Source organism: Polistes canadensis, unplaced genomic scaffold, assembly GCF_001313835.1.
Source record: "Polistes canadensis isolate GaletaPanama2010 unplaced genomic scaffold, ASM131383v1 scaffold_40, whole genome shotgun sequence".
Classification (NCBI taxonomy): Eukaryota; Metazoa; Arthropoda; class Insecta; order Hymenoptera; family Vespidae; genus Polistes; species Polistes canadensis.
The window spans coordinates 831,138-846,085 of NW_014569587.1; the positions used below are offsets into that span (position 1 = coordinate 831,138).

The 14,948-nt window shown below is 32.4% G+C and overlaps 2 protein-coding genes across 5 annotated transcripts; both read left to right on the top strand.

Moving 5' to 3' along the window:
* Positions 1 to 1,965: 1,965 nt before the first annotated feature.
* LOC106784807 (uncharacterized protein CG3556-like) lies at positions 1,966 to 7,867 on the top strand. Of its 4 annotated transcripts, none has more exons than XM_014744726.1 (7): positions 1,966 to 2,313; positions 5,193 to 5,305; positions 5,371 to 5,632; positions 5,732 to 5,979; positions 6,063 to 6,449; positions 6,600 to 7,001; positions 7,150 to 7,867. In XM_014744726.1, the coding sequence occupies exons 2-7, from the start codon at positions 5,233 to 5,235 to the stop codon at positions 7,209 to 7,211; spliced, it is 1,434 nt and encodes a 477-aa protein (XP_014600212.1). In that variant the 5' UTR covers positions 1,966 to 2,313; positions 5,193 to 5,232; the 3' UTR covers positions 7,212 to 7,867. The 4 variants fall into 4 exon arrangements, with proteins under 4 accessions (XP_014600212.1, XP_014600215.1, XP_014600214.1 ...); XM_014744729.1 differs by having other exon boundaries at positions 1,968 to 2,313; positions 6,609 to 7,001; XM_014744728.1 differs by having other exon boundaries at positions 1,981 to 2,313; positions 6,603 to 7,001.
* Positions 7,868 to 8,638: 771 nt separating this feature from the next.
* On the top strand, positions 8,639 to 10,847 carry LOC106784751 (uncharacterized protein CG3556-like). The gene is made up of 4 exons (XM_014744605.1): positions 8,639 to 8,960; positions 9,197 to 9,327; positions 9,548 to 9,943; positions 10,756 to 10,847. The coding sequence occupies exons 2-4, from the start codon at positions 9,255 to 9,257 to the stop codon at positions 10,845 to 10,847; spliced, it is 561 nt and encodes a 186-aa protein (XP_014600091.1). The 5' UTR covers positions 8,639 to 8,960; positions 9,197 to 9,254.
* The last annotated feature ends 4,101 nt before the right edge of the window (positions 10,848 to 14,948 follow it).

Genomic DNA, 14,948 nt, shown 5'->3' on the forward strand with positions numbered 1-14,948 from the left:
ATATTTAGGATTGTTTAAACGTATATACATTTGTTTAAATATTAAAAAAACAATTACTTATATATATATATACATTTCTAATACACAACAAAATTTAATATAAATATACTTTAATTAAATCTAACTGTACACACGTAATTTAATCATTTATTGTTTTATTTATTGCTACGACAGGTGTACAATATTTATATTCATGTCTGTGGTTTCAAATACTAATAACAATTATTACATATATAGTGTAACCATAAAATCCATTTATTATCGTTCCGTTAATTTCGAAAGAGAACTAACGATAAAATGTCAACAAATTGAAATAATTTATACTTTACAATTTATTATATAAATGAACAAAATTCATTTATATTATCAAACAAATCATAAAAGTAAATGCTTTTCTTGTTCTTTCAATTTTTAGATATAATAATCCATTGTGTCGCAATTATCAAATACGTGTACGGAGCTTTGAAATTTTCAATTAAAACGTTAATTCGTGAAATCGTGAAAAAAAGAAAATCTTTTATTTAGAATGGCGACGGTTGAAATGAAATTTTAGAACGAGTCGATGGTAAAACGTGGCTTGTCGTCGATTCGAGAGAAAGCTAGGTAATAGGAGAAAAAGGAAAGGAAGATGGGAAGGAAAGGGAATGGGGTGCAAGAGAGGAGAAGGGAAGTTCAGTCTCACGCTGATTCACCGGGAGATTCTAAGCTGGCTGATTCAGAAAGAGAGACTAAGGGGGTGGGGAAGGGGGGAGGGGGTGGCTGTTGAGGTGGCGCGTTGGTAGACAGAGAGGGTGGGTGAAAGTCGGGAAAACAAAAAAGAAGCAACGCACCCTCGGTAGACTCGTGGCAGGGAAAACTCGTGGAATAAAACAAAAAATATCGAAAAGAAAAAGAAAGAAAGAAAGAAAGAAAGAAAAAACAAGAGAGAGAGAGAGAAAGAAAAAAGAAAAAAAAAAAGCTCGTCGAGGGAGGATGGTCGAGTAGAGAGGCCTGAGTTTTGAGGACCGATGGGGGTGAAGTAAGAAGGGGTAGTAAAGAGAAAAAGAGAAAGAACTCAACGAAGATGGCTGGAAAAATAGATAGAAATGGATATATATATATATACATGTATACAGGGTGTGTGCAGTGTAATACTGCCACCCCACCTTTAGTTATATAGAAATTTATCAAATTTTTTCTTCCAAAAATTCCTTTAAAAATTATACCGTTATCTATCCATTTTCCTATCCTATATAATAAAAAAAAACTCATTCCAAAGTGGGGTCCAATTAACAATGGATATTCTGAAGTAAGAAATTCAATTAACGTTGATACAAGTTCTACCTTCTGTCATGTACACATACACATATAGTAGACATATATATATATATATATATATAGATATGTACATACATATTATATACAAGCTGAAGAAAGAAACTTTCAAAGTCTACCAATACTGCAAATTTTCAGCGCAAGAAACTTTCAATTGTTCCACGTTACATGGCTCTCACCCTGTATATAGATACTACATAGATATACACATTATATATTATATATATATATATATACATACAGTAGTCCAGTTGTGGAGGGTTGACTACTCTCTCTCTCTCTCTCTCTCACTTTTCTTATTCTCTCATCTATGGTGGGGAGTGTCGCTGCGCGAAAGAGAGCGTGTTGCCGAAAGGTGGAAAAAGTAGTGGGAGTGAAATAGAGGGGGTTGGAGAGAGGGGGTGAGTGTTGCGTTTGCACGTGCTAGTGTATAACATTGTAATGCATATACGTATATATGTACGCGTGTAAGTATATGTAAGCCTCGAGATTGGAAGTACAGAAAGATAGAGAGGGTGGTGGTGGTGGTGGTGGTAGTGGGAAAGGGTGAGGGAGGGTAGTAGGGTGATTATGCGATGGTAGTGGTTAGTAGTGATGGTAGTGGATGGTGGTGGTAGTTAAAGAGCCGTTCTTCGAGGCCCCTCACGGCGCGCAGCTCTTCGTTCCTGGCTTTGCTCTGCATTGCGCATTCACGAGGCAGGCGCATCGTGCTGGTTTGATAGTCATAGTCATCGTGTTCTTCTCGTCGTCGTCCTCGTCGTCGTTGTCGTCGTCGTCGTCGTCGTTGTTCTCCTCCTCTTTGTCCTCGTCCTCGTCGATATTACCGTTGAAACGATTCGGTTGATTTTTATTAAAAAAAAACAAAAAACTCTTCTTCTCTTTTTTTGTTTTCCTTTTTCTCGATTCTCTCGATTAAGATCGAGAGTAAAGATCGTGCCAAGTCGTGAAAAAGAATTTGAGAGGGTCATCAGCCCGGGTAATTCTCTTCCTACACGAACGGTAAGTTAAAAATATAAATCTGTGTTAATACAACGAGAAATAATAATTTAATTCGATTTAAATTGACAATTTGTTTGACTTCTTTTTTTTGGGGGGAAGAGGTTGGGGAGGGGTAATAGGTAAGGGAATTTTTTCAGGATTTATTTGATCACGAGTTTCTTTTTTTTTTTTTATCTCTTTATTCTTCTTTCTTTGTGTTTTAATCTTCTCGTTCGATCTCGTAATTAAATAAATTTTCAAAGAAAATCAATTCGTTTCTTTTCTTAACACATTTATCGATTAAACTTGACCGTACTGCCATATGAGCTTTTTATTTTCTTAGTACAAGCATTAAATATATTGTATGATATATCGATGAGAGAAATTTCTACGCGAAGATTAATGTCATAAAATATTTTATATGGATGCCCATAATTTAGTATCATCCGTAAAATGTTCTTTAAGTTTATAATCGGTTAGAAAAAAAAAAGAAAAAAATCTATTATAGAAGTTCAAGGTAATGCGAATATCGATTCATTTTAAATCACGCGCCGTTTATTCAAATTCGATCAGTTCTTTCGAGCACGATTCTTAACGAGAGTTAATAGGATATTGATTACGATTACATGAAAATCCATTAGCCCGTTTCTATTATATAATAATGAGTTTTTTTCTTTTTTTTATTATTATTATTTTTCATAAAGTTTTCGAAAGAATTTTAATTGCAAAAACTCTTGAGATATGTATTGTATATAATATAAATGAGAACAATTAATATATTTACGTTTATTCTCTTATAAAATATCTCTTTAATATCTTTATAAAATAATACATATGTAATATATATTATTTATAAAAAAAAAAAAAGTAACATTATTGTAGATTGATATAACGAATCGTTGTTTCGAAATAAGAAAAAAACATTGTTAATTAAATTCGGTCGATGACATCTAGTGAAATAATTATACAAGAGTATAAAGTGACACTCTGTGTGTAGATTAATTACATTAGAAAGAGAAATTTCGTTATCTCTTACGAAGGGTCGGTCGTACTCGTCTAAAACTTGACTACTTAACACTTGTGAGTGAGGCTCTGAGGGGCTGACAAAATTCGATCGTTACTACTAGCGGACACCGTGCTTGTTATCTCGATGGCCTCGTCTATAATGATTAAAATATCACCAAACGCGATATACAATTATTTCATTTGAAAATAAACACATAATAATATAATGAATCTATAAAGAGAAATTAATTGATTATTAAAAAAAGAAATAAATAAATAGAAAAAAAAATAATCTTTCATTTGGATTTATGTGTTACAAGGTAAAACTCAACCCCGATGTTAGATAAGAACTATTAATTATTCCATGAAAATATTCCATTATATTCTAACGCTTATAGCACACGCGTATATTTCCGTATATATATATAAGTTTTTAAATAAACTTTTTTCTAAAGTGTTACACAAAGAATAAAAACATAAAAAGAAAAAAAGAAACTTGTATATTATCGAACGATCTTACCAACGGGGCCATTCTTTTATTGTCAAGAAGAGCACACGTTAATGGATGAAAAATTCATAAGATAGAATTCTTCGAATATTAATAATATCTACGTGTAGTCAAAGGGATATGGTATACTATATAATATAAAGGTTGAATGACCGAAAAAAGGACTTTTTCCAGTCTGTGAGTAAAGCGTAAAGTAAGAGCCATTGAAAGTCCCTTAAAGGGTTCACGGTTAGTAACACCGATCATTACCTTATCGCGGTTAGCTGCGAAAAGTCACTCGTGCGTTTGCCTTTCCCCTTTTTATTTTTTTTCTTTCTTTCCTTTCCTTTTTTTTTTTTATAGCCTTACCTATTCATTGATGTAGCCTAAGGGAATGGATATAAAATAAAAAGGGTCGAGAAATAGCAAGAAGAAGATAAATAAACATAAAAAGAAAAATTCATTCTATATATTTTAGCATGTAAAAGGATAATAATAAGAATAGGAAAAAACATATTCGGTTAATACCCTGACTAACACCGAAGCAATATAGCTAACTATGAAGTTCGATAGCGTAGAATGGTAGCGCACGATCTCTTCAGTACAATAGAGGATGCAAGGTATGCTAGGTACAGACAATGAAGCGTAGCAAAAGAGAAAGCAAGAGAGAGAGAGAGAGATAGATAGAGAGATAAAGAGAAAGAAAGATAAGGGTGGATAGAATAGACAAGAGAGAAGAGAAAGGGCGAAATAGGGGTTGGGGGTGGGGTAGAGAAGGGGAGGGAAAGCATATATACCTGGCCACGGTTACCAAGCTGTGTGTATCTGAGCGCGCATTGCTGTGTGCATCTTTGTGTGCGACAAACTAGTTGTCTGTGTGTGTGTATGTGTATGTGTGTGTGCACGTTGACTTGGAGGGCGACAGGCGCCATGATATCGATCCTACGCAATATCGTGCTCGGTCCCATGTTCCATGGACGAACCAACGTTTGACGTGTCTCGTGTTCTACTTGCTGGGTTATCCAGCAAACGCGATTTATAGTTACTACGTGTATGTGTACGAAGTTTATGTACTAAAGCTCAAACACCGTTTAGAGTAGGCTCACCGAACGAACGAACCTAGGAACCATCGTGGTACGCGTGTATATATATATATGTATGACATGGTTTTATTAACATGTTTCCTGGGAACATGATATGTTGTTTTAGATCATTCGATTGGATTAAATTAAATTAAATCAGATCTATAGGATCTATCGTTCGATAAAATATAATACGATTAGCTTTTATATTTCTAATATTATTTTGAGAGAGATATAAATATAATAATAAGCGTATTAAAATTGAATATTAACACACGATTTTATATGATTCATTTTTAATATAAACCTTTTTGTATATAAAACAGGCGATATCGATAAATTCGAAGTAATCCTCGATAAAGGACAATGTGGGGTAGAGCTAGCATGGCTGCTGTGATTTTATTCCTCGCTTGGTTGTGCATTTTTGTTCCTTGCCATGGTAAGTCTCTTACAATAATTGTTTTCATGATTTATCGTCATCACAAAGATCCCTTTATTGTTTAGGAAGTAACACCGAACTTACACCATCGGATATGGAAACATCTTCTACGGATGCTGAAGCAGAAACCATTTTGGAACGTGCTACTGCTTGGCTATGGAGTCAACGAGACAAAGATGCTGGATGGGGTAACGATACTCACAGGGTGATTTTGGTTCTTCGTTTGGGTAATCTTTCACGTAACGATAACGTGGCATTACCAGCTCCATTAGAATTGCAATTGAGTTCCAAGGAAATGGAATTGGAAATAGTTCTTTTACTTTGGAGGTAATATTTTATAAAAGAGAAATTATAGAATGATTTATTTTTTTTTTTTGTAAATATTTATTACCTTCTATTCGAATGTTACATTTTAATAATCTTCAGACATAGGGAAGTTGGTTTCTCTCCAGTTCGTTTGGCTCGTTATACTTTGGCTTTGAATGCTATGTGCATGGATCCAAGACAATTTCATGGACACGATTTGATCGGAACATTGCAACATCACGAGCCACCGACCGATTATGAATTCGCACTTACCACATTGGCTGCGTGCAGTGCTCAAGCTCACGTACGTAAACGACAGATACGACGTTTGTTGGATATTGCTAATGCTTCACAAGACCATAATGTTGGTGAGTTAAAGAACGTGATTAACATTGAAATGAATGATTTCAAAAATGAATCCTTAGAAACGAATAATTAATTACTCTTATAGATACCGTGGCTATGGTAATACTGGCACTGAGATGTATCGTACAAGATCATAGACATAGAAATTTACATCATTTCGTTCGAAAGCCATCAATCGGTTTGGCTCAACAGCAAAGGTTAGACGGTAGCTTTGGTGATCTTCATACAACAGCATTAGTCATGCAAGCTTTAGAAGAAGTCGAGAACGAACCTACGGACAATTGGAATAGATCAGCGGCATTGGCATGGTTGATGAGTCAACAACGTCCGGATGGTTCCTTCAACGGTGATATTCGTGCTACTGCCGAGGCACTTCTTGGTGTTTCACCACGTGGGCTAGCTAGTATTCGTGCTCTTGATTGTGGACAGGGTTTGACCGATAGTTCTCCACCTAGACTTACAACGAGCAATAGTAAATTTTTTCTTTTATTAATTACTAACACCTTGATATAATATTTAATCTTAAAATTAATATATATATATATATAATATTGTTTTAATAATTATTGAAAATAATTTCATAATTTTGACGAACAAGTAAGATATGTCTCGTTAAAACTATGAGTTGCAGATTTGGCGACCTTAGAGAATCACAGTCAGACGTTAGCAGCAACGACAAGCGGAAGTAACATCAGTAATACAGATACCATTATAACTGGTACCTCGGTACCGATCATGGTTAACGTTTCATATACACTTTGGGTCGGAAGTAACGTCAACGAAACCTACGATTTAACGGTTTCTGCACCGAAGAACGAGACCTTCTATGGCGTGATGCTTTTAGCTGCTGATATGTCACCGCATTTTCAATTCGCTGCATCGGAATGGCCAAATGGACACTATGTGCATACGTTGGCTGGTTATAAGGAAGAACCGATGTCTTATCATTATTGGTTACTCTATCGATTACCAACATTACCGGATCCTTCCTCGCCACCTGGAAATCAATTGGTTGCACCTGGAGGTGATACTTGATCGATATTATAATTTCATCATTATTATCTTAATGAAATTGACTAATTGACAATAATTTTGTTAACCATTTTTTATTAGATTTCTTTAATAATATTAATGAATCTCTGTTTTTTCTTTTTTTTTCTGTTTATTATCAGGTGTCGATGATCTCCAAGTCAGCGAGGGAGAACATTATCTCTTTTGGTACAAGAAGCTATGAACTGTGTACAAGAGACTGATTATCGAATAAGAAGGATTCGATAAAATAGAAGAGATCAGCGATAAATAAAAAGAGAAATATAGAATGTATGCTTATGGAAGATATTTAGTATGAATGTTCATGCATCTGTTCTCGTCTGTATGAATGTTCATGCATCTGTTCTCGTCTGTATGAATGTATTTGAGAGAAAGAAAGAGAGAGAGAGAGAGAGAGAGAGAGAGAGAGAGAGAGAGAGAGAGAGAGAATAAGAGAGAGAGAGAGAAATAGTGCGAAACTGATATTTCGGATTACTAGAGCGAGAGCAGATAGTACTCACTGCCATTGCTAAACCGTAAAGCATATTCACCTAAGCACGTATTCGTGCCCAGCCGCTCGTAGTTTCAAGGACAAACCCCTCGCCCTCCAAGAACGGTAAGAAAGGATTGGCAGTGATTTCTTAAACTCCGTTCTAGTGACTGTTTATCGGGTCCGGTATTAATCTAAAGATGAAGTACGTTCCAACATTACCGGACCATATACATATATCAAGGAGAAACTACGCGACTCGTTATTTAAGCTACGAAGAATACCGTTTTCTATGAAACTGCAATGCACAACCATATTGTATTATGATATATCGTATTAATTAATATTTAATAAATCCGATACTCATACGTGTAAAAAAAATCAAATTATATATACATATATATATATATATATATATACATATATGTATATATATATGTTATATATATATATGTATATTTACTAGCAAAAGAAAAAAGAAAAGATGGCCTGTTTCCTGTTCTTGCAAAAAGTATCAATTATTTAGTAACACTCGTATTATGAAGAGGAATTAATAAAAACACAAAATAAGGTATTAGATTGCTTATTGATAATATGGGTTATTAAATTAAGGAAAAATTAAATAATCATTTCATTCGCATACGTTGTATCATATGATTTGTTGTTTGAAGTCAATAAAGAATAAATTCATATGTAAGAGAAAAAGAGAGAAAGAGAAAAAAAAGAAAAGAAAAAAAAGAGTACAAGGAAATGGTGCATTGAATGGTTCTTAGCATAGGTGTCTACTTAAACAAAGGTATGTTCCTATTGATAACAAAATAACATATTTTTGTGACATATATTAATAATTATAATATTATATTCTATATATTAATGCATGCACACATTTGATGTTGAATATTATAATAAAATGAAGATTTTGCGAAATATCAAAGATAAGTTATCGATGTAGATGCTATGCCAAGTAGTTTTCATTCGATCTTATAGATAGCAGCATTTGATTATTTATCAAATTTTTTTATGTGCACATTTTTACATATGTGTATAATATACTAATTTTATAATTATTATATTATATTATATCAAAAATTTTTTTTATATTTTACAAAATAATAAAAGTAGCTCGAATGTATGTAGCATAGTATAATATAATTTGTAAGTAATTTTTCACGATCTTACTCGAATTTATCATTAAAGCTTGAACTAATGATCTATGTTATTATAATGTTTACGTAAATTGATTAGTAATCTGACCAAAAGGAGGGTTCACGTGATAAATTTGCATGCGATCTTTCATGACGAACCTACAATTTCGTTATTGCTTACAGTTTCGTTATTCCTTTGAAGAAAGTTCGTAGTGAATTTTATAATAACGTTTCCATTGACAATAATTTAGATAATATAATGAAAATTTTCAAATACAATATTTTTAGAGCGAAAGGAATGTAACGAATTGTTTATATTGTATGTATGACATGTCTCTTTTATTGAATGTTTCTTTTTTTGTGACAATGTTATGTTGTTTTCGATCTTCTGATCAGATAAAATTAGATTAGATAAGAATTACTGGATCAATCAATCATTCGATTACATTGATAATACGTTTAACTTAGAGTCATTTGAAAAAATCTAGTAAAACCTAGGCATATAGAATTTTATATGTGAACATGATTTAGAATTTAAATTAATTTTATTTTCAGTTTATATCAAAATAAAGCGGTTTTTCGATAAATTTAAAGTAACCATAGTCAAAGAAGAATGTCGAGTAGAATCAACATGGCAGCTGTAATTATTTTCTTCGTTTGGCTATTTATTTTCGTTTCTTGTAACAGTAAGTCACAAATATTTGTATTTTTGATTTATAAAATGTAACCAATAATTTTCCATCTAATCTTTTAACAAATGATAGTAAATCTTTTCTATTCTATTCACTATAACTCTTTGACTAAAAAAAATATTAAAATTTATAATAATTATTGGAAATAATTTAAAATATAATCTAGAAAGAAAAATTATCTTTGACGAAACAAATAATAAACTATGATTTGTAGATTTGGTGACCTCAGAAAATCATATTCAGACAATAACAACGACGACAAGCGAAAGTAGCAACAGTAATACGAATACTATTATCAATTGTAGCTCAGTACCAATTATGGTTAATGTTTCATATACCCTTTGGGTCGGAGATAAAGTTGACGAAACATACAATTTAACGGTTTCTGCAACGAAGAACGAAACTTTCTTTGAAGTAATGATTTCAGCTGCTGAGATGTCAACTCATTTTCTGTTCATTGCAACAGTGCATCCTGTATATGGATACTATATCCATACGTTGAATGGTATTCAAGAAAATCGGATAACTTCTTGTTATTGGATGCTCTATCAACTACCAACATTACCGGATCCCACCTCACCACCTGGTGATCAATGGCTCACAACTAAAGGTATGATAATAGTTGACCGTAGGAACGCTGACAAGGAACCTTAACAGCAGAAACAAAATGAATAAGTGTTCTTAATTGCACACTATTTGTTTGTCTATGTTGTCTTAATTCACGTGGTGGGATAAAATTAACACCATTTTAATTATCAATAACTTGTGAAATAATTAATAATTAAGGTAAACAATTATGTATTAATAATGTGCTATTAGTGAGCTATAAGTTGCACATATTAGCTTCTTTCTGTAGTAGGTTTTTTATGCTGTCGTAATTCTGTAGTAAGTTACCATCAGATGTCGGTCGGTAGGATAAAGGTAGAGCACTACTCTTACCGATATCGGCTTAGCAATCTTATTAGAATTTCAATATATTTTAAACTTTCTTATTTCTTAGTAACTTTTAATAGCAACTAGTTAACACAATGTGAATGTGTTATTAAATTCTATATACATTTAAAAACACAAACAACAATTAGAAATCAAATATAGATATTTTGTTTTAATTATTAATTAATGGAGTATACTCGTTAAAAATGTTTGTCTTAGAACAGGAAAAAGATTAAAAAAAAAACCAGTATCATATTGGAGCTAGAAAGACTGGAGAAAAACGGACAAACAAATAGTGTGCAATTAAGAACACTTATTCATATTTTTCTGCTGTTAAGGTTCCTTGTCAGCGTTCCTAAGGGTTATACTTGACCGATTTTATAGTTTGATCATTATTATATATAAAAGATATCGATCAAATTGATGCCATTACTGTTTATTATTTTCTATGAAAGTAATGGTGATCAATAATAATCAGTTTTATTTTAGGTGTCGGTGATGTAAGAGTCGACGAAGGTGATTATTTTCTTTTTTGGTATAAATATGTAAATATTAAGAAGAAATCATTGCTCGATTATTAAGCCATGGAAAGAATAAGAACATTAAAATAATCGAAAGAAATTTAAAATATAAGTATGTATATGGAAAAATATGTAGAACGATTATTATGTATCTTTTCTTATTACATTATTTTCTGGTTATGGGAAATATAATTTTCTCTATGAAACTGCAATATATATATATACAATTTTATTTTGAATTATTATATATTATAATAATTAATATTTGATATATATTAAAATATGTAAAATAAAACATCAAATAATATATAAAAAATAGATTCACATGAGAGAGAGAGAGAGAGAGCGAGAGAGAGGGAGAGTTATAGAAAATGGCGCATTTGTTTAGACCATAGATTTCTACGTAACTATATATAAAGGTATTTTTCTATTAATATATTTTTATCACATGTATATTAATATAATATATTGTATTTTTAAATAATGAATTAACATTTTAACTTGATTATTATAACGAAATGAAAATTCTGGGAAATACCGAAGAATACGGTTATCACTGTGACTGTATTTCCAAGTAGTTTTCATTCGATCCGACAGATAGCAGCATTGTATTGTCTATGTGCAGAAATTTTCGCATAATATTAAATATTTATTATTTTATATACACATGTGTGTGTGTGTGTGTGTTTGTGTGTAAGTATGCGATTTATTTATTACATATATATACATATATATATATATTTATATTTCTTACAAATTTCTATGTGTAAAATCATATAAGTAGTTCAAATGTACTAGGGTGGGTTGAAAAGTTCTGAGCCTGAACAAAAAAAAAACATTTATTTATAGGTAAAAAAAATAAAAATTGATTTGACTGAAAATAAAATAGTATCCTATGTTAGGCTCAAAAATTTTTCAATTAACTCACGTATGTAATATAATAATATATAATGTAATTGATTTTTTAGGATCTTATACGAATGTATAACATTGCAGCTTGAACTAATTAATAATATTGTTTACGTTATCATGAAAACTCGTTAACAATTCATATGATGGACAAAAGAATACCAAAGTAGGATCCTCGTGATCAACTTGTATGTTTATTATTTCGACGAATCGACGATTTGACAATTTTGTCATGGCTTTGAAGAAAGTCTGAGTGAATTTGTCTTTTAATTCAACGGGTGTCATAGCTTGGGTTGATAATATTCGAGGTAATTGGATGAAAAAACTTGACGTTAAGTATTCTTCGAGTAGGAGGGATATAACGGAATGTGTGTCTTATGAAAAACATTAAAGTTATATTTTAATAATAATTAAGTATCACAGATTACGTGATTACCCCAATGTTAAATGAAATTATTGAATTTCTAATCGCGAAATATATTATAAAAAATAATCGTAAAATCGATTTTTTCAATTTCTTGACTTAACCCACTGTCGTAATTACATGTTTATATATATATATATACCTTCTTCAGCTTCATAAGAAATACTCGTGTGTTCCGGTGCAAAAGTAACTTCGGGTTTATCTTCTTCCTCTTTCGTCAGGTGGTTCGAGTCTTGCGTTTTTTCCTTGCTCGATTTATCTTCTGAAAAATATGCGCTCGCATTGTTATTTATTTTCTCTCGTCTTGTCTCGTAAAGGTTACGCAAAGAAGTAGTTGATAAGATTTATCGAAGGTACGAACGAAAGAAACACGAAGCAAACGTTCGTTATTTAATAGAATATTGTCTCATTCACATTATTTGTTTATTTCAGCACCTTGCACGTATCGATAGAGAAAATATTTTCGTTGTTCTCGTTTATCGTTCTTCCCTTTATCAATATTACATCACTGTAATTGATAAAACCTTGAGTTAATTCCAACGCAGAATTAGCGACAATGTCAGGATTTTCTGGTTGTCCAGCTTCGGCCACGGTTACAACGATTGCTTTTGGTTCAGCAGGATTTTCATTCGATGATCCATCATCCGTGCTCATAATGTTCACGAAATAATCGATAAATATCACCGGACAGAGATTTGAAATAATTTTTATTTTATTTTACAAATAAATCACTCGAAATTATTATTTCAAAAATATACTATTCGCGTGATAAAACACATTGAAATGTTTTATAAAATAAAAAGAAAACAAATACCTTAAAAAATGATACCCCACAACATGAACTTATAATTTTGTGATAAGAAAAAAAGTTAGAAATTACGTATACAATAAATCAATCTGAAATTAACGTTTCCAATCGAACGATAATAATCGATCAAAATTTTTCCAATCGTGAAACAGTAAATACGAGTTAGAAATAAAGAAAAAAATAGAAATAACAAAATCAAATTCCTCCTTCTCTCTCACATATTGTAAAAAAAAAAAACTTCTCAAAACCAACACGATTTAATATTTTTTTATTCTGTTTAACAAAGAAACAGGTATGGTGGGGGGGGGTTAAAGAAGAAAGAGGCTCGTGAAAAAATCTCAAAGAGAGAGAGAGAGAGAGAGAGAGACTAAAGGGATACGAAGTCGCGAAATAAAAGTGACTGAGAGAGAGAGAGAGAGCAATAGAGGGTGAGAGAAAGAGAAAGAGGTGGCAGACCGCATCGAGGGTGGCAGAAACTCGCGTGTTTCGCGAAAAAGAAAAGCGCGGAAGTTCGGCGCGTGTCTCGGCGTAACAGGTGGTTAAACTGCTGTAAAGCAGCAGAGAGTGAGAGAGAGAGAGAGAGAGAGAGAAAGAGAGAGAGAGAGGCTGAGGGGGTGTAGAAGGGTTGGAACGAGAGAGGGAGGCTGGCTTAGAGAGAAGGGGGAAGAGGGTTGAAAAGGGTCGGACTTCGCGAGCGAGTGAGACCTCGAAACGCGATTCTACTTTCTCTCTCACTCTCTCTCTTTCTCTATTTCTCATTCTCATTCTCTCTTTCTAAATATCTATCGCAATTTTCTTTCTTTACTTCCTATACCTATATATATATATATATGTGTGTGTGTGTGTATATATATATGTGCGTGTTCAAGTTAGGTATATGTAACACGCACGCTTGAATAAATTACTCGAATATCGTGCCAGCAAAGATACATACTTAATTAATTGCCATAATACAAATGTCTGTGCTGTTCAAGTTTTCTTTCAGTTGAAAGACAGATGCATGAGAGCATATAAAAATGCATACACACATACACAAACATATATATATATAAACGATTTTTCTTAAAGTTAACAACCCTATGTTTAATACGAATGGTAAATTTGACGTAGCAAATAGCGACTCTCGACGACGCTTTTTTTAAATACTATTTGGCTTGTTTAATCTTTACAAATCGTTTGTTTTTTTTTCTCGTGTTTATTCTTTTTTTTTTCTTGGTTTCTTTTTATCTCTTTTTTTTTGAGAGAAGGGGGAAGGAAATGAGAACCATTCGTTTGAAGTCGCATTTATCCCTCCCCCTCCTCCCTGGTACCTGTTTTCTTTTTCTTCTTACTCGATAACGATAATATTCCGAATTTATAATTTATTATCATCTCTCGTATCACATACTTTTCGAATATTTTACAATATGGATGACAGAAGGTGTCAACGTAAAAGAGAAAGAGAAATAAAGAGAGAGAGAGAGAGAGAGAGAGAAAGAAAAAAAAGAGAAATAAGAAGTAAATAAGACTTTCGAAAAGAACTTAAGTTTTAATGTTGTAAAAAGTTTATCGCGTTAAACGCACCAATTCTCTCTCTCTCTCTCTCTCTCTACCTCTTTCTGTCTCTCTCCCTCTCCCTCTCTCTCTCTCTCTCTCTCTTTCACACGAACTAACTTAAATCAGCTCAATTAAACGACGAGGTAGTTATCTCGTTTCTTATCTCTTGCTACTTCTTCTCCCACTCTCCTCGTTTCCTCCTTCAACCGCTGAAAAGTTTCATCAAAGTATATACCTGGTTGGCGATCACGTTTTCACGATGTTATCCTTATAACGACGTCAAGACGCGAGACAAATTTACGATTAATCCGTGATTAATCATCATCCCCCTCTCTCCCCCCCCCCTTCCTTTCCCGTTTTTATATAGGAAAATACTATTAAAATTATATCGAATAGATACTAGTAGATATTATCAGTAATAATAATATTAAATGCCGATGAAAAATAACACTTTTATCTTCCTTAATATATATATATATATATA

Excerpts from the sequence above, each read along its gene's own strand:
- LOC106784807 (XM_014744726.1), top strand. The coding sequence starts at position 5,233 with ATGTGGGGTAGAGCTAGCATGGCTGCTGTGATTTTATTCCTCGCTTGG. Across the intron at positions 5,306-5,370 it reads CATTTTTGTTCCTTGCCATG|GAAGTAACACCGAACTTACA; the intron begins GTAAGTCTCTTA and ends TTTATTGTTTAG. Across the intron at positions 5,633-5,731 it reads ATAGTTCTTTTACTTTGGAG|ACATAGGGAAGTTGGTTTCT; the intron begins GTAATATTTTAT and ends AATAATCTTCAG.
- LOC106784751 (XM_014744605.1), top strand. The coding sequence starts at position 9,255 with ATGTCGAGTAGAATCAACATGGCAGCTGTAATTATTTTCTTCGTTTGG. Across the intron at positions 9,328-9,547 it reads TATTTTCGTTTCTTGTAACA|ATTTGGTGACCTCAGAAAAT; the intron begins GTAAGTCACAAA and ends TATGATTTGTAG. Across the intron at positions 9,944-10,755 it reads TCAATGGCTCACAACTAAAG|GTGTCGGTGATGTAAGAGTC; the intron begins GTATGATAATAG and ends GTTTTATTTTAG.